Source organism: Hermetia illucens, chromosome 2 (genome assembly GCF_905115235.1).
Source record: "Hermetia illucens chromosome 2, iHerIll2.2.curated.20191125, whole genome shotgun sequence".
Taxonomy (NCBI): domain Eukaryota; kingdom Metazoa; phylum Arthropoda; class Insecta; order Diptera; family Stratiomyidae; genus Hermetia; species Hermetia illucens.
This window is the reverse complement of record NC_051850.1, coordinates 32,956,255-32,983,595: the sequence shown is the minus strand read 5'-3', so window position 1 is coordinate 32,983,595 and position 27,341 is coordinate 32,956,255. Positions and strand designations below refer to the sequence as shown.

Genomic DNA, 27,341 nt, shown 5'->3' with positions numbered 1-27,341 from the left:
TTCTTGTGGGGTGGCCTCACTTGTGCACTACAGCTTAAGCATGATGGGGTTCACTATGATAAATATGGGAAGCCTAGACACTAAGATGTCTATACTATCTGGATGGATTTAGGATTGATTAAAATGAGAAGACGAACCTAATATGGGCCGGTATGAGCACGAGCCTATCTTCCAAGAGCAGTTCCACTGAGTGTGGCTTCAAGTGCTTGTAGTACCACAACAGTTAAGTGCAGATGCTTAATACCAGCCCACAAGTAGCTCTCTATTGAAAGGCCATTATTTCAGATAGTGATCGATTCCCGAGTGATTTCGATTTCTTTTTCGCTCTTTGCAGTGGATTCAGGGAGGATTAACGAACTGAAATGACATTTTATTTAGAGCTTAATTGGTTAACTTTGTGGCGACCGTAATTGCTTTCATGTCTCTGGTGTCAATCTTTTAATGTCATTATTATTATCATCATTTGGCCATTAAATCAAATGCATCGACTGATTTGTCGGACTTATTGTAGGCCTTTGATGAAGTGGCAGCCGGCGGTTTTCCAGGTGTGACTTTGATTGTCAATGGAAATGGCTCTAGTTATTTAATTAAATCAGCTGCACAATATGACTTGAGGCGCAGATGAATTTAAAACAGATAAAGTGAGAGAAAATAAAAGCTATAGTAGTAATTCCCTTCACCAGATTCCGAAACCATTGATAGAAAACCATGTAAAGGATTGCTAGTGAGTATAAGAAATTATATAAATTAAACCGTATACACCTAAAATCTGCCAATAGAGGTCCACTAGCTAGCCAGTTATGGATATTTAATTTTCGAACAAACTATAAGAAATGAAAGGATTCAAAGCCCGGCGAAATGCTTGAGACGTCGCGGGGGGATTGACTTGACAGATTTCATTTATTTGAGCGTTTCTTTGTTGTTATTTATTCAAGTCGCCCCATATTTTAATACGCTTTGTTTTCTAAGCTTTTATTTCCTTTTTTAGCCCTGCAAGTTGGGGCTAAAGGATGCACTCAAAGTTTTCCTTGCTTGTCGTAAGAGGCGACTAAGAACGATAGAAATTGGTGGGCTAACAACCTGAAAATTTTGAAACTTTATAGTTACGGCAACGTTAACAACGCCTAGGATAATCGCTGACCTCACGACGAAGACCTTTCGTTATCGAAAAACGGACTATGACTGGTTTCCGGAATGTGCGCACGCTCCTCGATAACGGAAGCGAGTGTCTTCAAAATGCATCGCTTTCTCCGATCACAACGATGGACATTCTGGGCCTAATCGGAATAAAATGATGAGAATCTGGCGAGCACTCCTCTCCTCCTCTCCCTCGGAAACCACCTTGTCGTGGAAACTTCAGCCGCAAAGGAGAAGGGACTCCAGGCTTGCCTGTCAGAACTTTCTCATCGGCCTGTACCCGGAAAAAACGGAAAAAAAGGATGCTGGTAATGTGGATCCAACTGGTCTAATGCCGGTATGTGAAAATAGATCCATGCAGTGCGGACTTCGTGAACCTGGGAGGGCCTCTAGCCGACGACAATGGAAGGCACTGCAAAAGAAGGTGAAGTTTCTTGGGAATGAGGACATAGACGTTGCTACACCTCGAAGTGTGGCGATATCCAGAGAAATCCGACGCAAGAAAGCGGAACTTTCGGTGGAAGGTGAGGACAAGCTGGTAACCCCGGTGAGATCCACCCTGAACGCAGCAGACTTTTCAGTTAACGGCAGTTTTCATATTAGACTGCACTTATGGCCACAAACATAAGCGTTAGTCAAATCAACCTGCAGCATGCCAAAGCTTCTTCCTATCCACTGGCGGCAAAGCTGGCAAAGTTGCAGGACTGTCCCTATATATTTCTGGTTCAAGAGCCACGGGTTCGTTTTAACAGAATCTGTGGTACTGGATCAGTCAAGCCGAGGAGGATCTTCTTCGGTGGAAGATCACCGAGATCGAGGGCCTGGGTTTTGATGTCAAAATTGTTAGAGGTAACCATGCAGAGACAATTCTGCTCCTTGTTGCGGTCAACTTACAACATCAGGTTAATGGTAAGAGGAGAAACGTTATAGCTGCCTCTATCTACTTGCCATATGATTCTTCGTGCCCTCCGCCGACACAAGAACTAAGGGATTTGGTAGTGTATGTAGAATCGAGTGGTTTTGAACTTTTAATAGGTTGTGATGCGAACGCTCAGCCTATTTGCTGGGGCAGCAACAAATGCAATCCTAAAGGAGAGAAGCTGTTTGATTTTATCACTTCAGCTGGTCTGATGACCGCAAACGTAGGGTGCGCCGCTAGATGAAGTCTCATTCGCAGATCACCGTTACTTAGAATTTAGTCTAACTATTATAAGCGAACAGCCTGTAAAATAAAGACGGAATCCTAGGAAAATGGATTAGACGAAGTTTAATAAACTTATTGGCGACAAAGTTGAACTTTCTAGGCGACTAAGGACTCCTTTGGCGATGGAAGATCAATTGAAAACTCTGAATCGCGTGGTACTTTCTCGAACTCCAGAGTTGAGTCTATACAGACTCGCTTGGAAATACACCACCCGGGAGAACAGGTCTCAGAAGTGGGAAGAAGAGAATTGGCGGTTTCTGCAAACCCTTCAACACGAAGTTGTTGCAAAAGGAATTGGGACACTGCGTTGAGCGTGACATTCACAAGAAGGCGCTAAAGTCGTACCCCATAACCAACACGCTCACCAACGTGGTTTCAAAGATAGAGACTGCAACTCTGAAGGGTGAGTACGCGATGGGGGTGTTCGTAGACATTGAAAGGGCTTTTGACTGTGCGCCCTTCCCAAAGCTCATCAGAGGACATCATTGGCCCATATCAAATAGGCTTTACTCCACGCAAATCAGCAACAGATCAGATTTTCTCTGTTCGGCAAGCGATGAAAAATCATTGGAATACGAGTATCACTTGTGTCATCTTTTCATTGACTTTAAGGCATCCTATGATAGCATAGCCAGGGTGTACAGTTTTACAAAGCCAAGAGTTCGGTATCCCGACGAAATTAATAAGACTGGGTAGGCTGACCTTAACGAATATGCAAGGCGAGATAAAAGCAGCAGCATCCCTCTCGAAACCATTCGACATCATCAACGATAACACGGGGAAATACCCAATCGAGCACCCTTTTTAACCTAGCCCTGGGAAAAATGATCCTTGGTGCTGAGGTAAATGCGAGAGGCACTATCGTCTTCAAGCCTACCCAGCTATTATGCTGACAGTATGGTCATCATAGGAAGAGAGAACGATTCGAGACGTACAAACTACCTTCATCCAGATCGAGCAGGCGGCGATCGGCGCGAGCACATCAATGAAGGCAAGCCAAAATAAATGGTGGCAACGTTAGCACCAAAAACTAAAGAACTATAAACACCAAATCATGGTCAAATGAGAACAATAAAGATAGGAGAATACAACTTTGAGACCGTTTATAACTTCTTCTATCTGGGGTCGAAAATCACAACCGATATCAGCTACGATGATGAAATCCGCGCACGGTTGTTGTCAGCCAACAGAGCCTATTTCAGCTTACAAAAATCGTTCCGTTCGAAACGTCTCACCATATGGTCATAGCTGCTACTGTACAAGACAATGATATTGCGAACTCTTGGCCCCGTTCGAGAGAAGAATCCTCCGGAGAATTTTTGGCACCCTACATGGACGATTGATTTGACAGATTTGATTTATTTAGCGTTTCTTTCTTACTGTTTCTTCCCGTCACCCAAAAATTAAATCCGGTTTGTTTCTAAACTATTATTTTCTTTGCAAATGTAAACAATTTTCGTCCATTAAATTTAGCCATTTTTAGCTGAGCTAGAGCGTAAAAATAGAGGCGACTAAAAAGAATAAAAATTTGTGGGATAGAAACCTGTAAATTTTGAAACTTTATTGCTATCGAAACGTCAATAATGGTGACTGCCCTCACGACGAAGACCTTTGGCTATCTAAAACAGATTATGACTGGTTTCTAGAATGTGCGCACGCACCTCGATAATGTCAAACGTTGTTATCGCAGAAAACGATGCATTCCGAGGACCCTCGCTACGTCCTTGAAATTCATCGCTTTCAGCAATCACAACGTTTTACATTCTGGGCCTAAGCCAAGTTAGATGGTGGGAATTCGGAGAGTACTCCTCTCTTTCTTGACACACTAATGGCAGTATGCTTTTGTACTCTGGAAAGTCGAGTGGAAGCAGACGCGAATCTGGTGTCGGGTTGTTTCTGACGGCTACCGCAAGGTGTGCTTTGACAGATTTCTGACTGCGAGATTACGCTTAAGGTGAAGGACTATCATAATCGCGCAGCGCTATGAACCAACGGAGACTTCCAATATAGAGGAGAAGGATGCTTTTCATGAGAAATCACACACAGTTTTGGGGAGCCTTTCTCAAAGAGATATTCTGATTGTGATGGGTGATCTGAATGCCAAGCCGGTATCTGACACCACCTTGCTCGGACATATGATCGGTCGGTTTCGGCGACCAGAACGATAATGATTGGAGGTTTGTGTATTTTTACAACTTCCACCGCCTCATCATTTTTGGAACATTGTTCGACCACAGAGTCTGTCATTAACAAAACGGTTAGTTGGGTTTTTACAAACCAATACTGCATGAACAATTCGATTGACCACTTCCACCAGTAGATTTCTCTTTGAATGTGTGTAGCAAGAGAAGCGTCAACATCAGCCTCGAAAGGGACCAACTTCTGATGGTCGCTTATGTTCGCTTGCGTGTTGCGTCTGTCACTTTCACAGAGTTAGAAAGCTACGATTCCTCAAGTTGAACATCGAATAAAAGCGCGGTCACGTAGGCCGCGTATAGAAGAAAAGTGACCAAGCTAGAGTGAGCTGACTCCGTCCTGTCATATAATACCTTATAGCGGTTCCACAGAAGGGAGCGAATCGGAGGTGGTTTTAGTGGGTAAAAATCAAGTACAGATCAGTGTCTTTTGAAGATTTTCACCTTCTAAAAAGAGGACAGACAGACATTGAATCGATTTTAATAAGGTTTTGTTTCGCAAATATAATCTTAAAAAGTGGTAATTTCAGCACTACTGAGAGCTAAATCCGGTCGTATTTGGCGCAGACGCCGAGGTGTGCCCCAGTAGCGTCTTGAGCTTGATCGCTTGAGGTAAGTAGTAAGGCGGCGACAGCGGTGCAAGATGAAGAGATTGCAATATCCGCGGTGACAACATCGTCCACCGAGTCCGCTAGAACTACATATGTTCTTTATTTATTTGCTGTTCTTATTACCGCGAATTGTCGGAATTTTAAAATTTTTTAGAGAGAAAAAAAATTGACTATTCGTGTCTATGATGAAGGTGATGCAACGCTGGACTCTCATCGTAACAGAGTTGGCGCCCAACGTGGGGTCACAGTTGTTACGTCCATAATAGGGTCGTCGACCACGACCCGAAGGAGCGTCATAAGATCTGGTTGACTGTAGGAACATGGAAGCGGATCTATGAATGGAAGCGGTTGAAGGCCTATTGGCCGCTGCGAATGATGGCGGGCGTGACGAGCTTGAACTCCGATATCGAGCGAAATCCCGAAAAGTTTAATGTAGTCTGTGCCATGACAAGAGAGAATTTGCTGGTCAGGGAAGCGGGAGATGACGTAGAACGCCATGATTCAGAAGTGTATACCCCACCACGAAAGAACTTGCGTGTGGTCGCAAATCTTTCGATGGTCTTGTGAATGACGTTAAAGGTCGAATTCTCATCTACGATGACGCATAACTGAAGAGGTGGAAAGCTACTTCCCCACGGTTCTTAATCATATCATATCTAGTGAGGTTGCTCCTCTTGTGGATGAAATGGCTAGTCACGGTAACATGTGGTTATTTATCGCCGCAGTTTCTGCAGATCTGCTACTTTAATTTGTACGGAAATCTTGGGAATCCGATACCTTTCCCACAGGCTAGGAAAAGGATCGTTAAGATCCCAAAGAAGGGGGCCTGTTTTGAGTGTGCCAATTGAACGGGTATTTGCGTGCTCCCTGCTGTTGCAAATAACATCTCAAAAGCTTGATCAACAAAAAGGAGGTTGGTTTTCGCTCCAGATTTTCACCCATTGCCCACATCAACATCTTCCGAATGATCTTAGAGCAGCGCACAATTTAGATCTTCGGTGCACGTGCTCTTCATCGATTTCGAGATAGTTTTAGATAGCGCGAACAGGAAATATCTCTGGCGTACTCTATTCAGGAGGGACATTCAGACGAAGCTAATAGCCATGTTCAGAGTGAGATATGATGGCACAGAATATCACGTGCTAAACCGAGATAAAATCTGACAGGATGTTGAGGTCGAGAGCGGAGTCCACCAGGGTTGCATTTTGTCACCTATATTATTTTTATTTGTTATCGGTGACAAATTCAATGGACGATGGACGAAGAACATGGTCGGCGTAGAAACCTGTCACCTGTGCACAAGGGCACTTGGTGCAGAAGAGTAGAGAATGAGGGCAGGCATCTCGGGAAGTCCTGGCAGAGCTGAAGCGGACGAAAGCGTGTAGACGTGGTTAACACGCTATAACCAACTTTCCCCATCTTAGTTCCGCGCTTAGTGCTCAGATGATAGATGGTCTTTGGATGTTAACGTTCCTGATTTTTTTCATCCATAAAAAAATTCAACTGATTTTGTTATCGACGGTGACCATGAAAATCAAATGGGTATACCAACAGTAAAGAAATGTGTGGGATATGACGCCAAACGCGCACTTGTGCATCAGGTTGATAACCAATATGACAGCACCCACTAGAAGAAACTAGCAATGAACGAGGATCAGTGATCAGGAGGCAGGGACTGTGTGTGTGTGTGGCGGGGGAGAAGCTACAGCTTCTGAGCTTCTCAGGCCGTGTTGGCCCATTGTAGTCGCCACCTCCGTCTAACGGAATATTCCGGATTCCTTAACGTATCGCAGGATTTCCGTTTGTGAATGTGATGCTATCCGTCGCAACGGCACCAAAGATCTGATGCCTGATGCGTCCATAGGCGGGACATTCACATAGGAAATGATTCGTGGATCCCGCTTCCTCATTACAGGATACATATTCTGAACATATGCCCAGCTAGTGAATTATGGCCTGTCAGAATGCCCCCAATACGCTTGTCAGTCCGCCTGCTTTTCGACAGGATAAACTTTGCGGTACGCATATTCGGTTCTGGGAGGAAAAGTTTGGTGTGTCGAGCAGCATTTAGATTCTGCCACCTGTCATTCTGCGAAGCTTGTTCCCAATTTTTGAAAACAGACTTAGCCAATCCTACTGATACTCCAATTGCTGGTTCCGGTCCCGGCATAGAGGAGATTGACCTCTCTTTCGCTAAAGCATCCAAGATTTCATTTCCCTCTACACCACAGTGACCAGGTACCCAGAGTAGTTCTACCGTATTGAATCGAGACGTAGACGCCACGCATTCCTCTAAGGGACTAGTAAGAGTTTTTGAAAGAATTCCAACTCAAAACCCAGAGGAGAGGTTGTCTCGGATGAAGTAGTGGCGAAGGAGGATCCAGGAGACCGGCATTAGGTATACTCAAGTCAAGGGTAGTAGGCTCAATTTACCACGCAGGTTATTTTTAGAGTTAATATTTACTTGTGAGGAACGTGAAAAAATAAGACCTTGTGGTTGTGTAGATATATAAGGGACGGAATATCAAGCTAGTATTCGGCGTCATCCACCTTCGACTAGGTCTGCTACTGATATACAGCAGCGTGGAAGACGCGGGAAAATGGCAGACCCAAGATTTTCAAGCTGAGAGGAAGCGGAACCATGGACATTCCTTAGATGATATGATACCGTAGGATTATAAACCTCAACATGAACGGTCAACAAAACAATCTGCTGAACGGTCGTTTGCAATATTGCAGGCTGACTACGTGGAAACTTCCCGATATCGCTATAGATTTCATCGTTCACTTTAAAGCCAGCTACCTTTCCAATTAGGCTTATCTTTCGCTTCTTTTCCGAAAAATCAACAAGTTTCTTGATTTGCAGTGCAGACCAAATTACGGCTATCCATCCGTCGCCTCTTTGGATGCTATATACACCGCAATCAGTAGAGTTTGTTATATATCACGTAGTTACTCTTTCTGTACGGGGTTCGAATTTTTTTCACTGGTAATGATTTTCTAACTGCGTCCTATTACTTATGGGCACAAATTATAGATGCCAATCTATGGTGAACTCTTCGAACGTAGATATTAAGCATCATCATCATCATCCTCAACGGCGCAACAACCGGTATCCGGTCTAGGCCTGCCTTAATAAGGAACTCCAGACATCCCGGTTTTGCGCCGGGGTCCACCAATTCGATATCCCTAAAAGCTGTCTGGCGTCCTGACCTACACCATCGCTCCATCTTAGGCAGGGTCTGCCTCGTCTTCTTTTTCTACTATAGATATTGCCCTTATAGACTTTCCGGGTGGAATCATCCTCATTCATACGGATTAAGTGACCCGCCCACCGTAACCTATTGAGCCGGATTTTATCCACAACCGGATGGTCATGGTATCGCTCATAGATTTCGTCATTGTGTAGGCTACGGAATCGTCCATCCTCATATAGGGGGCCAACAATTCTTCGGAGAATTCTTCTCTCGAATGCGGCGAAGAGTTCGCAATTTTTCTTGCTAAGAACCCAAGATTCCGAGGAATACATGAGGACTGGCAAGATCATAGTCTTGTACAGTAAGAGCTTTGACCCTATGGCGAGAAGTTTCGAGCGGAACAGTCTTTGTAAGCTGAAGTAGACTCTGTTGGCTGACAATAACCGTGCGCGGATTTCATCATCGTAGCTGTTATCGGTTGTGATTTCTGACCCTAGATAGGAGAAATTGTCAACAGTCTCAAAGTTGTATTCTCCTATCCTTATTCTTCTTCGTGTTTGACCAGTGCGGTTTGATGTTGTTGGTTGATTCGTCTTCGGTGCTGACGTTGCCACCATATATTTTGTCTTGCCTTCATTGATGTGCAGCCCAAGATCTCGCGCCGATTACCGCCTGCTCGATCTGGATGAAGGCAGTTTGTACATCTCGGGTGGTTCTTCCCATGATGTCGATATCGTCAGCATAGGCCGGTAGTTGGGTGGACTTGAAGAGAATCGTACCTCTTGTATTTACCTCAGCATCGCGGATCATGTTCTCGAGGGCCAGGTTAAAGAGGACGCATGATAGAGCATCTCCTTGTCGTAGACCGTTGTTGATGTTGAATGGTCTTGAGAGTGATCCTGCTGCTTTTATATGGCCTCGCACATTGGTCAGGGTCAGCTTAGTCAGTCTTATTAATTTCGTCGGGATACCGAATTCCCTCATGGCCGTGTACAGTTTTACCCTGACTATGCTGTCATAGGTGGCCTTAAAGTCGATGAAAAGATGTCCATATTCCAACAGTTTTTCCACCGCTTGCCGCAAAGAGAAAATCTGATCTGTTGCTGATTTGCCTGGAGTGAAGCCTCTTTGGTATGGGCCAATAATGTTCTAGGCGTATGGGGCTATACGGCCTAGCAAGATAGTGGAGAATATCTTATAGATAGTACTCAGCAACGTGATACCTCTATAATTGCTGCACTGTGTGATATCTCCCTTTTAATGTATGAGACAGATAATGCCTCGTTGCTAATCGTCAGGCATTGATTCGCTATCCCATACCTTAAGATATTAAGATAAATATTAGATAGATATTAAGCATACTTTTCGAAAACATTCTTGAGCTGTCATTTGTAAGGATTTGTGTAAGAAAACTTTATTAAAATTGGTTTACTGTCTGTTTGGGAGGTGGAAATTTCCAAAAAAAAACATTGGCTTGGACAAGGTTATGTGTCGGATTTTTCCCGCTAAAACTACCGTCGACTCGCCCTCACCCCGTAGAACCAAGTCTTACATTACGAGGTGGAGTTGGCTTACTTCAGTTAGGTCTCTTTTCGTCAACCTGCGCCACCTCACTTTTTCCGCTTTTCGCAGTTTACTTTAGATCGTTTCGATAATGCAGTTGATCGCATCCCAATCCTACTGGCAAGCTAGCATTTTCCGGACAAAATTTTCGGGTGATTTCATTTCATTTCATATCTTGGTTCCTGTTTTCTTGCACCAACCTCGTGCATTGGAAGAGTACGTTCACTGGATCCTCCGGGATCCAATCGCAGCTTGAACAATAAGGTGAGGAATGCAGTTTAAACCTATAAAGGTATTGACGGTATTCACCATGGTCGGTGAAAAACTGGATGACATTATCATTAATCCCCCCATGTTTTCTCTCCTGCCACTCCCTGATGTTAGGGATCAACCTTTGTGCCCAACAACCCTTGTTTGATTGGTCCTTCGGTGTTGCTATCCCTTTCGACCTTTTTCGCTTTCGAGAAAGGAAATACAGCCTTACGTCCCAATTATAGCTCCTCCTGGACTAACATACACTATTCAGACCAAATGACCATATCCGCTGCTGAAGGTATCACGAATCCAGTGTCTGATACCCGTTGATGCCTTAAAATCTTTCCAGGTAAGTGTTGCCTCAATCGAAATCACCTTTGGGTTGACGTATAGACGGCGAGAGTTTGATGTGAATACCCTCTCACCTGCCGGATCTTTCTGGATGGTTATACCCTCGGAAATCGTGATACCTATTTTTATTCTTAGGGAGCGCCTTAAATATCAGGTACAATTTCCGGATCCAGATTCTTCCTTAAATCCAGATTCATCCAAATAAAATCTTTCCAAAGGCTTCCTGTATCGCAGGATATCACAGACAATATAATTGGATTAGTTTCTTTTGTTTAACCTCAGATTATGGTGGTTGTTACGGCAAAATGTTGTTTTGATCCAAAGTTATTTAGTGGAGAAGACCACCTGTCACTTTGACAACCCAACGAAAGATCGATTCTGGGCAGTTAAATTAAGAAGATCTTTTTTTTTAATGAATGCCTATCCAAAATGTGGCAATGACCTTCTTATAAGAAGTTATCAAATGATCCAGACAGACTCCCGACAGGACATAACCTGGCTTTAATAGCCGCATCAGTTTCATATGTTAGCTGTTGGTTACGATGTTTCCCTTGACGTTGGCTACGGCCAGAAAACTCCCTGAATGCAAAGCAGATAAGGAAGAAGTCAGAAATTCAATGTGCATTTCATAATGTAAAATGTTACAAGTGCCAGCACAATAGAAGCAGATACCGAGGGCAGAGAATTGAAGGAAAATGGAAGACGGAAGCAGGGACGAGCTCATATAGTCCACGAGCGTAGCGAGGCAGAAGAGACAAATTAAAAAATTAAAACGACATATATCCAAACAGTTACTTTTCGTAATAAGAAGGAAGTGCATTGAGCATTCAAGTCGCTTTCTCTGCCTCTTTTCGTTCCAACTAAATAATATCCTGGCATTTGTAGCACTCCTCCCTCCGCATCTGCTCGTTAACAATGCATGCTCCCAGGATCCTTTCTATCCATTCACCAGCTCACCTGTATTATGCGAAGAAGAATCAGACAGAGAGAAAGGTATGTTGTCATGGTGACATGACAATAGTATTGTCTCCGTTTTGTCCGTTCATTCGCTCTGGAGAGATGAGTGATTGCGAAACAGTTGGTAACAAAAGAGCGAGATGGCTGCCAGTGTCATCGTTATTACTTTCTACTGGAAGAGCTTATCATCTCCTCTTCCTATTTCCTTTCGAAGGATGACTGATTGAATGGATACCCTGTGACGGTGCAGGATCCCGCGGGAGAGGGGCTGGGTCGAGACAGATAGTGAACTGATGTGAGGAGAGGATACAAGGCCAGCTCCAATTGCTTAAAAGCTTTTTGTGTCCCGTTAGAAAATAGGTTGGACCGAAAATTGCTTTCCTCTTCTCTTTTATTCAACCAACCCATTCTTTGCTTGTTTCTTGCTCTCTTCCATCTGCCCAGCTCTTCCCTCCGCCTGGAGTGGAGCAACAACTGCGAACAATCGAAAGCGTCATCTATTCTCTGTGCATTTCTATCTTTTGTCTGTTATAGGTTTTTGTGCCAGGACTATACCAGCTTTTGTCCCAATGTATGCGTCCTCTGTTGCTATTCAGCACACACGGAGAGAACATTCCAGCCAGGACGACAGACAAACTATCAGGACAGAGGCGTTTTGTCCCGCGATAGAGACAGAGAATGCAAATATATGTGCACATACATAAAGAAACCAAACAAATGCAATAATAAAAGCTCCAGGACTACATAATTTTCCGAGGGCGGAAGTGGAGCAGGGGCGCAACATAAAAGTACAAAAAATATATAAATAAAAAGCTTTCTGTTGGCATTGTGCGCCTTTATTTGGCCTAAAAGGGGTAGTTTCAGTTTTTCGGACGAGTTTCCAGGGTGGCTGGCTGACTGGCACATTGTGTAATATGTTGTTCAGCCATTATGCTCAAAGTCCTTGGGGACAATACGCGAAAGCGCATTATCCCTGCCATACATTGGAATTATATTGTGATCAACGACAAGCTCCCGAACATTTTAGGGCAGAATAGATGCAAAAGGATAACACAATATAAATGAAAATCACGAGGGGCTGCCGAGAGGAAGCGCGAGGTGTGGGTGAGCCCATTGTTGCTAACATAATGAGAATAACAACTTGGAATGGAAATTAAAACAAAAGGAAACTCTGCAACTACCCTGCGCTTTCGGATTTGTTGATGTTTTTGTTGAGCCCGAAATGTCCTCGTCAGAGATGCATTCATTGTGATTATATAATTCGACAATGCACTTTTGCAATGAAGTCATACGAGTACGTACACTGGGGGATGTGTTGCTATTGAGGGTGCACTTGTACATGTACTGCATAAAGGAAATTTTCATTCGGCGATAATGAGCGTGATTAAAATACCACCGAAGTGATTGAAGTGTTAATCCAATAATTGAAGTTACGTGAATTATTTACAATAGTGTGATGCTGTGTAGGCGTGCACAAGGCTCATAGGGATCTTTGTAACCTTATGGAATTGTGTTCGGTTTTTTCCTGCTAATTCACTTGCTTACATTTGCGGTTGGCGTTCTTGTACGACAGTAACTGCAAGGTCATTGGTAATTACGTTTTGTTTCTTTGGAATTTTAAATTAAGCTTGAGGTGTAGGAGTGCTTTGTCAGGGTCCTGTTCTTGTTTCAACCACAATGTCGGTTTTATTTTGGACCGCAGCTGAATGAAGCTTATTATTAATTGTTCGTGTAGTAGGGCTTGTTGAGAAGGGGACCTTTTAATTTTTCTGGTTTATTTGGGTTGTAACTGGCTTTCATAAGCACAGTCCTTAAATGCAATCATCGTATTAAGGAGACCAGCATCTTTGTTCCCTGCCATACCAAACAAAGCAAGGTATGCATATGTATATTTTGAAACAAATATTTGAGCCTCAGCCATCAGACGCTGCCCATGGATCAGAAAAGGGAGAGGCAGTTTTTACTCAATTGGTCCGATGTACCATCGAAGAGATGGCGCATTCAGGGCGAGACAAAAATAAGCTTCAGGTTCGGCCGGCTTAGGCCAGAAATACTAGGCGGTGTTTCCATGAATGGTTCGCACCCATAATGCCTTGCCGATTTTTATAAGGGAGCGAACTACAGCTGATAACCACTTCGGTTATGCTGTTCTCTCAGATGTGAGGCAGCATCTGATGAGTTACCTCTACCCTGGACAAAACCGTAGTCATCTGTCAAAAAAATCAGCCTGGCTAGATGGCAAAATAATGAATTCTGAGCGTTAGGGAAGCTTGTATTCGTTTTGTGATTGTTTTGCTGCCAAAAATTTATCACTTGCACAGGATTAAATTGATGATAATCAAACTAAGGCACAGTTTCATTGGAAATAAAATACGGGATAATATAGAAGAGACGGTGACGATAATTGAGTGAACAGGAGGTACAACTTTCCAGCAAATATCTAAATTCGCGAAATATCCGTCAGCACCTCTCACGACTTCCTTAGAAGTCCGCACTCCTCCTCTGCTGCTCCGCGCCAAGATCTCTTTGGAAAACTGGAATCCACTGTATGGCGTACGCCTCAATGGAATTGCCGCCCCTCCTTAATGTGTGATATGTACGAGTACCAGATCTACGCGCTGACCAAGTTCTTCGTTTGAGATAGTGTCACGCCAGCGTATTCAAATGATACAACGCAAACAGGTATTCACTTGAGCTTTTCAGTAACCGTGGAGTTCACTTTCCATGTGCCACTCCCTTATAGTAATGTAGAAAGAATACTAGCACAGAACAGTCTTAACTTGGACTTAATGCGTCGGGCAACATCAAGTTCGGTGCTACCGTCAACAGAAGCCATGCTTCCTAGATATACAAATTGATCGACGCTTTCGATGTTCTGGCCATTGATGCAGATAGGCAGAGTGAGATGACCCGATTGACAGAGAACTTTGTTTTTGTTCGTGTTTACCTTCAGTTCAACTCTACTTGCGCCTGGTTCCAAATCCAGAGCCATTGGGAAAAGGTTCACGACATGATGAGAGAGCGTTTGGTTTAATTCTAATTCAAAACTATATTTCCAGATAAATTGTCAACTTCTACTTCCGACTTTGTCTTGTCCTGCAATGGACTGAAACTCCGTTTAATTTAGTTTTGCCATCCCCTTGCAGCTCTGGTACTGAAGATCATGAAGGTTGACAACCTCACCTGGAAAGATAATTTTTCGCGAAGCGGCTAGGTTCATCGCGCAACGGTGAAACTAGGAAAGAACAAACCATGCGCCCATTTTACCATTGTGTAATTGTGCGGCCCTTGTACAGAACGTAAATCAGGTAGCTGGCAATCTGCCTCAGCATAAGACTGACATCATTGTGTGCTTGAAGTAGGTCTTCGATTAAGGCAGAAAATGAAATGAAAAATGAAATCAAATGTTATCGGCATTGAAAACATAAGGGGGTGGATACTTGTTTCGCATGATTCGAAGAAGGAAAACGCAGGGATGGACCAGGATACCTTCTACGTGGCAATGGAATGAATCTTCGATGGCTACTCCAAGTACCATATGAAAATCTAACTTGGGAGGCTCAAAAGACAAGTTGAGAAACAGGCGTATTCAGGCGAAACGTCATATTGAAAGCATTTAGTTTGGGGAAAGAGATCCACAAAAACATGGGTCTTCTATGCGGGACAACTTTCAATAAAATTGTCCAGCGTTAACTGAACGCCGTCACTTCTGAACCTTGATGAATGTCGGAACCTACAGGGAGCCAATATAGACTCGAATGATAATCTTGTAGATATTGTTCTTCAGGCTCGAGAGCATACGTGTGGTTGACCCACAGTAGCTCACCAGTATTTGGGTTCTTATTTATATTAGCAATTAGCTCATGTCTCAATAGGAAGCTTCGCAATTCTTACGTAAAACGCTGACAAGAGTCATAGGAAGAAACCCTGGACCTGGGACGAAAATTAGGCTGGACCCCCTACAATAGCGAAATCGGGCTTATTTTAGTAAAATCTCTATTGCCATGTATTCTAAGAAAATTGACGATCTAGAGGGAATCTCCCCTTTCTTCCACTGCCCTCTTAATGGAGCTGCTAGCAAATTTAAGTGTTCATCATCTAGCAGAAATATTTGAAAGCCATGCCAGTCAAGTGCGACAGACTTGCCCACGTCGACCTTTCCAATGTTTCAGATAAAATGCGGGGATTATTTTTCGGTTGCCTAGAAAGGCAGTATGTTGATGATTAGTAAGATTTGAAATAATACAAAGCTCGTTTTTTCTTTTTCGCTGGTGTACATATTAATTCTTGCAAATACCAATATTTCGGGAACCATTTGTTTCCTTCATCAGTGCTAAGTCTGGACTTCCTGTGTCACTACGGGCCTGCATTTGCTCACTTCTCCGCAAATGTCGCAACATCACTACTGAAATTAATTTTTCCCAGCCGGGTAAGCACAATGTGCGACACCACATGAACGCTACCGGCTCCCCGATCTTCTCAAAGGTGCGACCCCTATCAGCCCACAAGCTGGCTGTAGCGAAAAAAGATTTCGAAACAGGGTATATGTAGACCTTCCAGTAACTGTTGGTCATCTCCACTTTTTATGGTCCTTAAGCCAAACGGCGGGGGCCTTGTCGAGAATGCCGACCGATACCCTATTCCACGCATCCATGACTTCGCGCATTCATTGACAAACTCCGTGTTTTCATGATCTTAGATCTGGCCATTGAATCATTAAATCCTTGTAGCTCCCAAAGACATACCGAAAGCGACTATTTGCACACCTTTCGGACTCTTCGAATTCACCAGCCTGAAATTTGTGCAACGCAGTGGAGACATTCCAGAGATTCATCGACTCTGTCCTTCGAAACTTAAACTTCTATTTCGTCTACGTGGATGACGTTTTGATCCTCTTTTCTTTCGAATCTGAGCGTTTGGACCACCTTGAGAGCATCTCCTTGAGACCGGGCTCGTTCTAAATGTAGAAAAATGCAAATTCCTACAAAAGTAGGGGAAATTTCTCGTCCCAATGATCAGCTCTGACGGAATTCGACCAGACCCTGACAAGGTTGAAGCGATCAAAAACTTTTCCCTGCCAATCACGGTGAAGGATCTGTGAAGGTTCTAGGGTAAGTTAAACTTCTATCATGGTTTCCTGCCGAAGACCATTCATCACCAAGCGATCTCGTTTACTCGTCTGGGACTAAAACCAAAGTTTCCCGCTGGGTTGCGTATACTGAGGCCATCCATGCTTTTGAAACCGTCAAACAGCTAGTTGGCGCTACACTATTTGCATTTTCTCAGCCAGATGCACCTCTAGCCGTGTTTGCCGATGTCTCAGACACAACGGTAGGTGCCGCTCGGGGAAACCAAACCTGGCAAATGTTGAGCTTCTTTTCGAAACAACTTAACCCAGTTCAACGTAACTACAGTGCATACGATCGTGAGCTATTCGCCGCGTACCTCTTCGTAAAATACTTTTTTTACTTTCTCCCTTGAGGGTAGGCCGTTCACTGTGTTCACGGGCCACAAGTCCCTTACATTCAACAAAGCATCTCCACAACAACTTCGCCAACTGAGCTTCATCAACCAGTTTACTTCCGACATCCAACACGTGTCTGGAAAAGAGAACGTCGTTGCGGACGCTTTGTTACGAACCTCACGAACCTCGACTTTATTGGCCCTTTGTGAGACCCGTACGGTTACAAGTATTACCTCACAATTATTAACAGGTTTATGTGGTAGTCTGAAGCAATACCACTGACTGACATTAAGGCACAATCATGTGCCGAGGCCCTCTGTCGAGAATGGTTCTCGTACTTTGGTGTACCAGGCGTAATCATCACGAACTAGGGAAAGCAATTTGAGTGTACCTTTTCTCGAAGTTAGGCAAGCCCCTGGGTGACTGGCCACAGGACCACGGCGTGTCACCCGCAGCCCAATGGGATGCTGGAACGTTGGCCCCGGATGTTGTGCCTGCTCAGAGATGCGGTTTCGAAACCGAGACCGACTCCGCCTCCCCGACATACGACGCCGGAGGTCGACACCCCGATGGACCTTGAGACGTGCTCATAGATCCTCATTAAGCTGGACGCTTCTCGGAAGCCGCTGCAACCACCATATGAGGGTTCCCTTAAAATCCTGGGTCAGTAGGAGCACTCTTTCAAGCTTGTCGTACAGGGGGGACCAAATGGGTCTCCTTGCCCAAACTGAAACCGGGGGACGGTTGGACTGAAAAATCGAAAAATCGTCGGGTTCGCCCGGTAACACCATTGGTGGAATCACGTCCCGGGTTCCTCCGCTGAACCCTCCACCGTTGCATTGAATTACTACCTACAAACCTGGCGCAATCTCCGTCAACGTTGGGCACGAATATTTACTATACCTTAGAATAATGCAGTAAAAATCAAATTCACGATTAATTTAATTGGTTCCAAAATATCATATTTGGGCTTGGAGGGTCCGCTCCATTGCCTCATAGATGGTATCCTTCTCCGACTCTGCAGGCGCTTCTGTAGAGTCGTGAACGTTTTTGGTTTTTGAGGAATTGCCTAATGTACTTTCTAGGAAAGCGATGAGCTTTTCTAAAGTCGACTAATATGTGGCACTTATCTTAAAGTTGATTACATCTAGGGGGTCTTCCTTTGCTCAAAAATATAAGTGAATTAGAGGCTTAATATCGTAGTTTTTACGTGCCTGGCAGAGGTAGATCTAACGAGGGAGGGAGGTAAAGGTTCCGGGGTTATTACGGGAGCTGATTAAGATATACCCATAGGGAGAAAGCTATTGGAAAAGTTGAAGTCCTTGCTCTATGGTCATTCCTTGGAAAAGGAGAAGATTCGTTTCTGTTTCTAAATTTCCTTTTATATTAAGGACGAAATTCAGTTTCAGTCTTTGGGATTGGAGAGTGGTTTAACCAAATACATGGTCTTTGACCCGTATAATCAGCCTTAAATCCTTTTCATTACTGCCAGTTAAAACTACAATCCAAAGCATTCCGATCAATTATTCACCTTTTTGATTTTTCGGATGAAAACTTAGCTCCTCCTAAAAACACCCTCCACCGCTTCAAATTTCCAATCTATCTGACTTTACCAATCAATTTTTAAGCAGAATATTGGCTAGTTTTTGATTACTTTTTTAAAATTGTGAAAACCTGTCAGGAACACCATGTAGTCAATTCCTTCCTCGTTTACGTATTGTTCCGCCTGTACGTCATTCACTCAGTCGCTGAAACTTCGCACTCCACTTTCCCCCGTTATAACAAACTTTTCTTCGTTCATTTTCAACCTGGCAAACTTTTTTCTTTTCCCTGTACGTCATCGAACATTTGCACAATACGCACAATACGGAATGAGAGCCTTATTGGAAAAAAGACGTGATTTTTCACCATTGTTCGAACGTGTTGTTGTATTATCCAAGCCATTCAATATACTTCTTTTTTCTTTTCTCTACGCGTTCATTGTCTGGATTTTCGTTGAATCCTTGGAGCCAGAGGACGACCTGTCTGTCAGTTAGTTGGTTTGGATGTTTTCTCCTCGGGATTTTCCTTGAGTTTAGCGGCTTTTGTTTTCATTCATCAATTTTCCTCTCATTGAATTCATCGATTGTAATATCATTGTTTCGTCAACGTTGTTGATTGAAAAGTATGGAGGAGTCAGGCAGCCAGTCAGTGAGTCCTTGTTTAGCAATAGAGCGAGGATACGAGCGAATACAAAAGTTTCATTACAGGTTTTCTGTTCCAAACATTAATCTCTGCGATTGGTGTGAGCAAGGATCCTTGTAAGGTGATGCCTTTTCTTTTCCTCAACGAGCCCATGAAAACAAACATGCACAAACACTTTTCCGGGAATGCTCTCCACTCCAGTGGAATCGTTCAGCTTTCAGGGCCAGGTGGAGATTGTACAGGACAACAACGTGAGGTGGGTAACGATTCAGGATCATTGTATTCAAGGATTTTGTATCCGTAAATCTCCAGTGAATTTGACAAGAGTGGAAAACAATGATTGTCTTGTCTTGGCTCGATTTAATTTCAGATTTTCATTTATATCAATAGATGAGAAAATTGATTTGTAAGGAGGGCTATTGAGCGGCAGACAGTGGGTGGATGGGGTTGAGATGGGAGTCGACCTGATTCCGAACAGGACTTCGCAAGGGTTACTTTGATTGATACTATTGTCCATTTGAATTTATCAGGATGTTCATTGAAGGTTCTGTTATGTTTTATAAGCATTGTCCGGCAGGACTTCATTTCTGCAGGATTTGGAAAGGTATCTATTGCGCTATTCAGAAAGTTGTTTACTTTGGTTTGGAGGAGGAAGTAGATAACTCAACAATGAAACTGTTCTAGAATTCTTTCAAATTTTCCTCCGCAGAATGAATTCAGCGTTCCAAGATTTTTTCGCAAATAGAAGTTAATTTCAAATTAGGTAGTTCCTCATCAAAGTTGTGTAAAGGAAGAATTAAACTGGACTTACCTAATCTCTTTGATATTTCCGAGTTGTGCATCTTTGGATTGTCTTGAGCAATCTTCCGTCGTTGCAGTCTCGACCACACCATGAATGCGTTCATCGGTCGTTTGATATGTTCCTCGGCCTGCCGTTTCGTTGTATTTTGTATCATCAAACTAAAAAAGACATCACTAGAACAGAAATGATCTCATCACAAATTTCATAGGACACAAGATGCAAAGACGACAGTGGTAATCGCAACAATAAAGATAAATTGTGTCATCTAAAGTTCGTCTGAAATTTACCTTGCACTGTTCCCGCCATTCATGAGAGATCCCATGTTTTGGTGTAGATTACTCATTGGTGCTGCTGCTTGTGATGAACTTTGTGATGAATGGTGAGTTGTGCTATGTGCTAAGTGATGCGTTGACGCGGGATGGTGGTGGTGATGTGAGTGATGCAGAAGTGATGAAGACGTACTTGATCCGGACGATTGTGGTATTGAAACAGTCGAAATTGATGGTGAAGATGCGGAAATAGCAGAGAGCGCAGCAACTGCAGGATTCGTTGCTGATGGTTGTGACGAATGGAGATTTTGTTGGTGGTGAAGATTGAGCGAGTTTAAGTTGTGACTGTGATGCTGCGAGACGGAGTGATGATGTTGTCCTCCTGCGAGCGAGGGCGAGGACAAGTGATTTGTGAGACTTGGTCCGGTTGATATCGATAGCGGATGTGTTAGTGATATGCCGGATAGGGAAAGTGATGGAATACGATCCATCATTGTGGTCTGAAAAATGGGAAAATAACATTATTCTTTGAAATTGTTATATGTATATTGCATAATATGTATTTGTACTGGCCTTGCCCATTTTAGCAGAGCGAGCCCCCTATAACTGGGATCCATAAAAATATTAATAAGAACAACCGTCGATGACTAGAATACCAGGTGTAATTATAATGAAACAATCGCCAATAGCCTAAACTTTATGGGAAGTGCAGAATTGAACCATCAAAAGGAAGCAGTTCTGTTCTGCATTACACCTTCTTTTTGGTAAAAACCGTAGAAGCCGTCAACTAGTTGGCGAAGCAAGTTACCTCACAGGAGAGAATCTATCTCATTCAAAAGACGAGGGGAAGAAGCAGACCTTGCTCAAGACGTGTAGAGCACCTTTAAAGTAATGAAGGCTTTTAAAATCGTCCAACAAAATTCCTTCATAGATCACCAAGGAGGTATTATTATTATTCTGTTAACGGAAAGTCGCACAGCGTCCTTCAAGAACTATTGTGCCCCTTTTACGGCTTATAGTGCACCTATTGATCATAGTATCTCAAGTAGGCCTATAACCGTCAGGAACTTTAGTATATTTTCTACTTCCAGATCTTTCAGCTTTGCATCTGGTATTAAGTGTTCTCCCAGATGTCTCGACCTACTTTGCACAAGTGCCGGACACTGTCCCAGGACGTGTATAGAGGTTTTGTCATACTCCTCACAAAACCTGCAGGCAGTGTCCGTAGATAGCTTGCCTAGGTGCTAGTTCAGCCGACAATGACCAGTGAGAATTCCCACTATGATTCAGAAGTTCTTTTTGGTGAGGATTAAGCAATCCTTTGTGCGCATGGGTTCGTATCCTCCAATAAGCAGGGTGCTCCATCCCTGGTAGGCTCGCCCAGTGTAGTTCCTTCAACCGTTCCTCTTCATTTCTTAAGAGTCATAGCCATGAAACCGTTTCCGATTCCACAGAAGGGTTCTGGCTCGCGTAAAGGCGTTCCTGTTCCCTTCTTGGCTAGTTCGTCCACTGCCTCCCAACACAGCATAGCCTGCAATCCAAAGTATTCAGACCTTGTTGGCCGAGCCGAGTGTATTCAGTCCCTCCAGGCATTCCTACACCAGTTTAGAGTTCACCTGGTTGGACCTAAGTGCCTTGATCGCTGCTTGGTATCAAAGTACATTTTCCCCGGACCAATGATATCCTCTGCTGTGAGGGATCCGTCAGTGTACCAAGAAATCAGTTGCTGGTTTAAACCGTATGTCACAACCACGCTCTCCCAGTTGACCTTGTTACTCCAATGTGTTTCAAACTACTTATCGAAGTGAAACCTCGTTGCCATGTTATCCTTTGGTATCAGTAATTCGGGATACCGCCTAGAAGGAATATCAGTTTTCCTTCTGTTTAGGCAGCTCCCCGCCTCACTCATACTCACGGCCATCCTGAATAATGTTATCCTTGCCTGCATCTGTATGTGCAGATGGAGAGGGGTTAATCCCAGAAGGACCTGCAGGGATGCCGTTGGGCATGTCCTCATTGCCCCACTGATGCACACGCAAGCAAGCCTTTGGAGCTTATGTAATTCCCTGGCTTGTGTGCCGAGTTCGGTTTTTTCTGCCCAGATTACCGCTACATGGGTAATCATTGGCCTTACTATTGCAGTATATATCCAAAGTAGTATCTTCGGGCTGCAACTGCATTTTTTTCCTGTTGTGGATCTACATGTCCTATCTATGGATGTGTCCAGGTAGCTGAGTGGTTAGAGCATAAGGCTATCGTACGGAAGGTCGGGGTTCAAATCTCACTGGCGGTAGTGGGATTTGTATCGTGATTTGACGTCGGATACCAGTCGACTCAGCTGTAATAATCTCGGGCGAGCGAAATGCTGACCACATTGCCTCTTACAGTATACTGTAGTGTACCGTTCTGGTCTTGAATGAAGTGTTCTAACACACTTGAAGGCCCTGATCGAACATGGATTGTTGCGCCAACGATTATTATTATTATGGATCCACAAGTCATCAGAGCTCTCGTAACTTTCCGACAGGTGTTTCCGACATGTGTCTTCCAGAGTAATTGTTGGTCTAACGCAATTCCCAAATATTTGACCTCTGTTTCTGGTTTCACCTCCATATCATGTAATCTTATGGCTCTCAGGTGATCAATCTTACTGCTCCTAGTAAACGGTACTATGGTGATTTTGGGTGGGTTGATCCGCAGTCCCATCTTCCTGCACCAGACACTGGTAATTCTTAGTTCAGTTTGGATAACCTATGTAATATCTTCATATTTGCCTCTACAGATTAAAACAATGTCGTCCGCGTAACCCTGGACTTGTATTCCAGTATTTGTTAACACTTCCAGTAGTTCGTCCACTACTATACTCCACATCAGCGGCGATAGTTCCTCGCCCTGTGGGCAGCCTTAAGTAATGTTCATGACAATAGTCGGTACTCCAATTTGCCTGCTTTCTAGCATTTTACCCATCCAGAATGCCAGGGTGCTGCGGCTCAGGGCATCTTGTATCGATATCCAAAAACGCGCACAGTGCAATTTCTTTTGTTTCTATGGCATCCCTTAATACCTCTGTCAGCTGATACAGAGCAGTTTCAGTTCACCGTGCTGCCTGGTAAGCGTGTTGATGTAGGGGGTTACGCTTTAGAATGTTAGTTCTAATATAGTTGTCTATGACCTTCTCCACCGTTTTTTGTAGAAACGATGTTAGGCAAATTGGTCTGAAAGATTTAGGGTGAAAAGGATCCTTTTACCCACTTTCAGAATAAAGACCATGCCCTTGCTCAACACATCTGAGTTCGAAATACCGTAAATTTTCGAGTGCGAGTAATGTGTGGGCGATGATCTGAAGGAGGCTTCACCGGTAAAGGCCTTGATTGGGTCAAATTCAACCAGCCTCTCTTGGGAAGCGACTGTTACAGATGACGGCCAGGCCCGGATTGATTGAATTAAATTCTGAGGCTCTGGATGCGAGGAAATTGTCACTGACTTGAATTTCGCTACGGAGTTTTAAGTGCCAGCGGGGCATTAGCGGTGAGTAGTGAAAAATTACACGCTGATGGGAAACAGCAATTATCAATCGGAAGTGAAAATCCGCAGGCGAAGACAGGAATTAATCACTAACAGCATGAGGAGCCCGTGGAGCTTGAGTAATAAATAATTTCCATGGAAGCGGCTAAAGTGGATGAAATTTTACAGGTTCTTTGTCTTCCTTCTCCTATCCGAGTCCATTATCGGCAAATATGGACGCTCATGAAAAACAAAATGCAGCCGAGACCGCTGGTTTAACAATGTTCTGCAGCGCTTCTTTTCGCCTTCCATTGGAATGATGCGAGGGTCGAATTAATAAACCAAGGCAAGTGAATTGTGAGCTGTTACCGGAATATTGTCCTCTCAGTATGTTGGAAACAATGGGGCAACTACTCGTGAAACTCATGTCTAATATGATGCGTACTGTGGGGGACATATTGCCAAGACGGTATGATTTTAGAGCCGAGTAGTCCTCAAATGATACGACTGAAGTAATGGTCAAAGAAATTAAACGAATTACGGCTCATAGTTGTTATTGGATGGATCTGAGAAAAGTCTTCATTTCTCCGAGTTTGACCGACATGCTTGGACGTTGAAAATTCGCTTTCACCTTTAGAACAACCTATTGCAGATCTTAAGGTCTCTTCAAGGAATCACGGAAAATGAAGGACAGACGTTTCAGCGATCTATCTATGGTCCTGATTTCTGGAACACTCCATATAATGGACTATTGTGGTCCGAGATCTCCGACAAATAGCAGTTGATTTAACGTGCGGATAACCCTGCAGAACCTTGGGCCACACAGTCGACATAACAATCCCATTGCATACTGCGTTTGGCGATGGGGCGAGTCAATAGGTTAGAAAAGTGAAGTTGTCGTCATAACCCAAGGGGCGATTCCCACAGTGCTTTTTATGTAAGTTGTTGAGACCGTGGTGGAGTCCAAGCCGGCGGGTAAATACTTTGGCATTATGACAGAAGTACGGATGAGCTTGGCGGTCAAAGGGCAGATAGGTCCCAAGACAAAACCTGGATTGATACCCATGACCGAGCATCTGGGAAACGCTTGCTGAACCAACCTCCACACGATGATCGCTGGGAGTTTTTCCTTAATGAAAAATTGCAGACGGAGCAGAATGAAAGCGAGTTTCCCGGGCTTAAAATGGGACAAATTGTACCAACTAACAACCCTACATGGAAAACCCAAGTCACGAAGCCGTGGAAGGAGCCTCGGACAGGATGAATCTTACAACAACGAACCCGGTAATGAAAACGGAACAACATTTCTGCATGGAACGTGCGCTCCCTATAAAGACCGAATGTTGCTCAGCAGTTTTCCGATACTCTGTCCCAATATAAGGCTAATATAACAGTGTTGCAAGAGATGCGCTGGGCATAGATCGGTTTCCCGGAGAAGAGCTACTACACTATATATTATTGTGGCCATTCAGTATATCATGTGTTGGGAGTAGGTTACTTAGTCAGCCAGAAAATGAAACTTGCTCTTATCGGCCTTGAAAATATAAGCGGAAGGTTATGCACTCTGCGTTTGCGAGGCAAATTTAGAAATATAAGCATCACGCCCTTACAGAGGAGTCTGCAGAATCGGAGAAGGATACCTTCCACGAGGCAGTAGAGCGAGCCTTCGAAGTCTCTCCCAGGTATGATATCAAAATCATACTTGGGGATTTTAAGAGCCAAGTAATGACGGAGCCCGTATTCAGGCGATATGTTGGCTCCCATAGCTTACATCAAACGATAACCGACCGCGGACTATTCAGTTAGCCCAAAATAGTTGTTGGAAGTGCCTCGTTCGCGCGGAAAACGGTCCACAAGCAAACGTGAGCCTCTCCACACGGGACCACTTTCCACCAAATTGACCACGTGTTGATAGAACGCCGCCACCTTTCAGCCATGATGAATGTCAGATCATATAGGGGGGTCCATATATACGCTCGGATCACTATCTTGTTGACATGGTGCTCCAGGCTAGGATAACAACGCGGATATCACGCAATGCACCAATTATAGAGGTATCACGTTCCTGGGAACCGTCTGTAAAATACTCTCCGCTCTCTTGCTAGGCCGGATAGCCCTATACGCCCAGAACATTATTGGTCCATACAGCAACAGATCAGATTTTCTCCTTCAGCAAGCGATGGAAAACTGCTGGAATATGGCCATTAACTGCACCATCTTTTCATCGACTCCAAGGCCATCTATGACAGCATAACCAGGGCAAAACTTTGCACGGCCATTAGGAATCGATAAACACTGACTAGGCTGACCCTAAGCAATGTGCAAGGGCCGATAAAAGCAGCAGGATCACTTCGAGACCATTGTCAATAACAGTCTAAGCCAAGGGGATGCTCCATCATGCGTCGTTTATACCTTTTTAACCTGGCCTTGGAAAAGTGGTTCGCGATGCAGATATCGATGCAAGAGGCACCATCCTCTTAAAATTAACCCAACTACTGGCCTTCGATGACGAAATTGACATTATGGGAAGAACAACCCGAGATATACAGTCTACCATTAATAGAGGCCAGACGAAGTACACGGTGGTGCTACAACGTCAGCGCCAAAGAACAAAGAACCAACAATATCGAATTGTACTGGTCAAAAGAAAACAATAAAGATAGGAGACTACTTTGAGATCGTTGAAAATTTCTCCTATCTAGGGTCGAAAATCACAACCGATAACAGCTATGACGATGACATCCGCGGACGGTTGTTGGCTGACGACAAAGTCTATTTCCGTTTACAAAAACTGTTTCGTCCGATATGTCTCACCATAGAGCCAAAGCTCTTACTCTAAGAGACTATGATCTTGCTAGTTTTCATGTTTCCTCGGAGGCTTGGGTTTTGAGCAAGAAAAATTGCGAACTCTTGGCCGCGTTCAAGAGAAGAATCTTCCGAAGAATTTTTGACCTGCTACATGAGTATGGACGCTTCCGTAGCTTTCTATAACGACGAAATTTATGAGCGACCGTCAGATTGTGGATAAAATCCGGCGAAGAGGTTGCAATGGGTAAGTCGCCTAACCCGTATGGGTGAGGATGATGCAGCCCAGAAAGTCTATAAGGGCAGCATCTATGGTAGAAGAGGAAGGCCTTGTCTGAGATGGAGAGATGGCATAGTCCAAGACGCCAGACAGCTTTTAGAGATGTCGAATTGGTGGACCTCGGCGCAGAACCGGTGTATCTGGAGTTCCTTATTAAGGCAGGCTTAGACCGGATACCGGTTTTACGGGATTCATGATGATGATAACCCACTATTCTGGCCTCGTTAGCAACTGGGATGGTAAGCACATCATTATACATGATGTTCCACCATAGCGGTCTTAGCACCGAGTCTTGTGGAATACCCGCCGGGGCAATGTATTTTAATAGACGATGGCATCTTTCCTACGCTGATGCCATCTGTTTGCTCTCTCGCCAGGTCATGGACCTTGGCCAAGTGGTTCTTGCTGCGTGACCTATATATTTATATATTTTCGCCTTCTGATCATATATATAGCCAGCAGCGTTCCATTGCTGGCTACGCCATACAGTGGAACCCACTCTTCTAAGATGGCCGATTAATGGGTCGTCCTAAGAGTACTTAGTGCAGAACAGTGGAGGAGAG

The 27,341-nt window shown here is 44.0% G+C and overlaps 1 protein-coding gene across 6 annotated transcripts in view; it reads right to left on the bottom strand.

The window, feature by feature from the left end:
* The window catches only part of LOC119650063 (SOX domain-containing protein dichaete), a 167,155-nt gene that overhangs the window by 75,939 nt on the left and 63,875 nt on the right, over positions 1–27,341 (bottom strand). For 4 of the 6 annotated variants that reach the window (XR_005249231.1, XM_038052556.1, XM_038052557.1 and 1 more), the window contains 2 exons: positions 20,208–20,689; positions 19,930–20,093 (listed from right to left, as the gene is read on the bottom strand). Coding sequence is in view for 5 of the 6 variants with exons in the window: in XM_038052556.1 (XP_037908484.1) it covers positions 19,930–20,093; positions 20,208–20,683 (640 nt within the window). In the remaining variant the exon portion in view is untranslated. Of the gene's footprint in view, positions 1–19,929; positions 20,094–20,207; positions 20,690–27,341 lie in introns of those variants that run through there. The other 2 variants (XM_038052558.1, XM_038052561.1) reach the window with 2 other exon arrangements.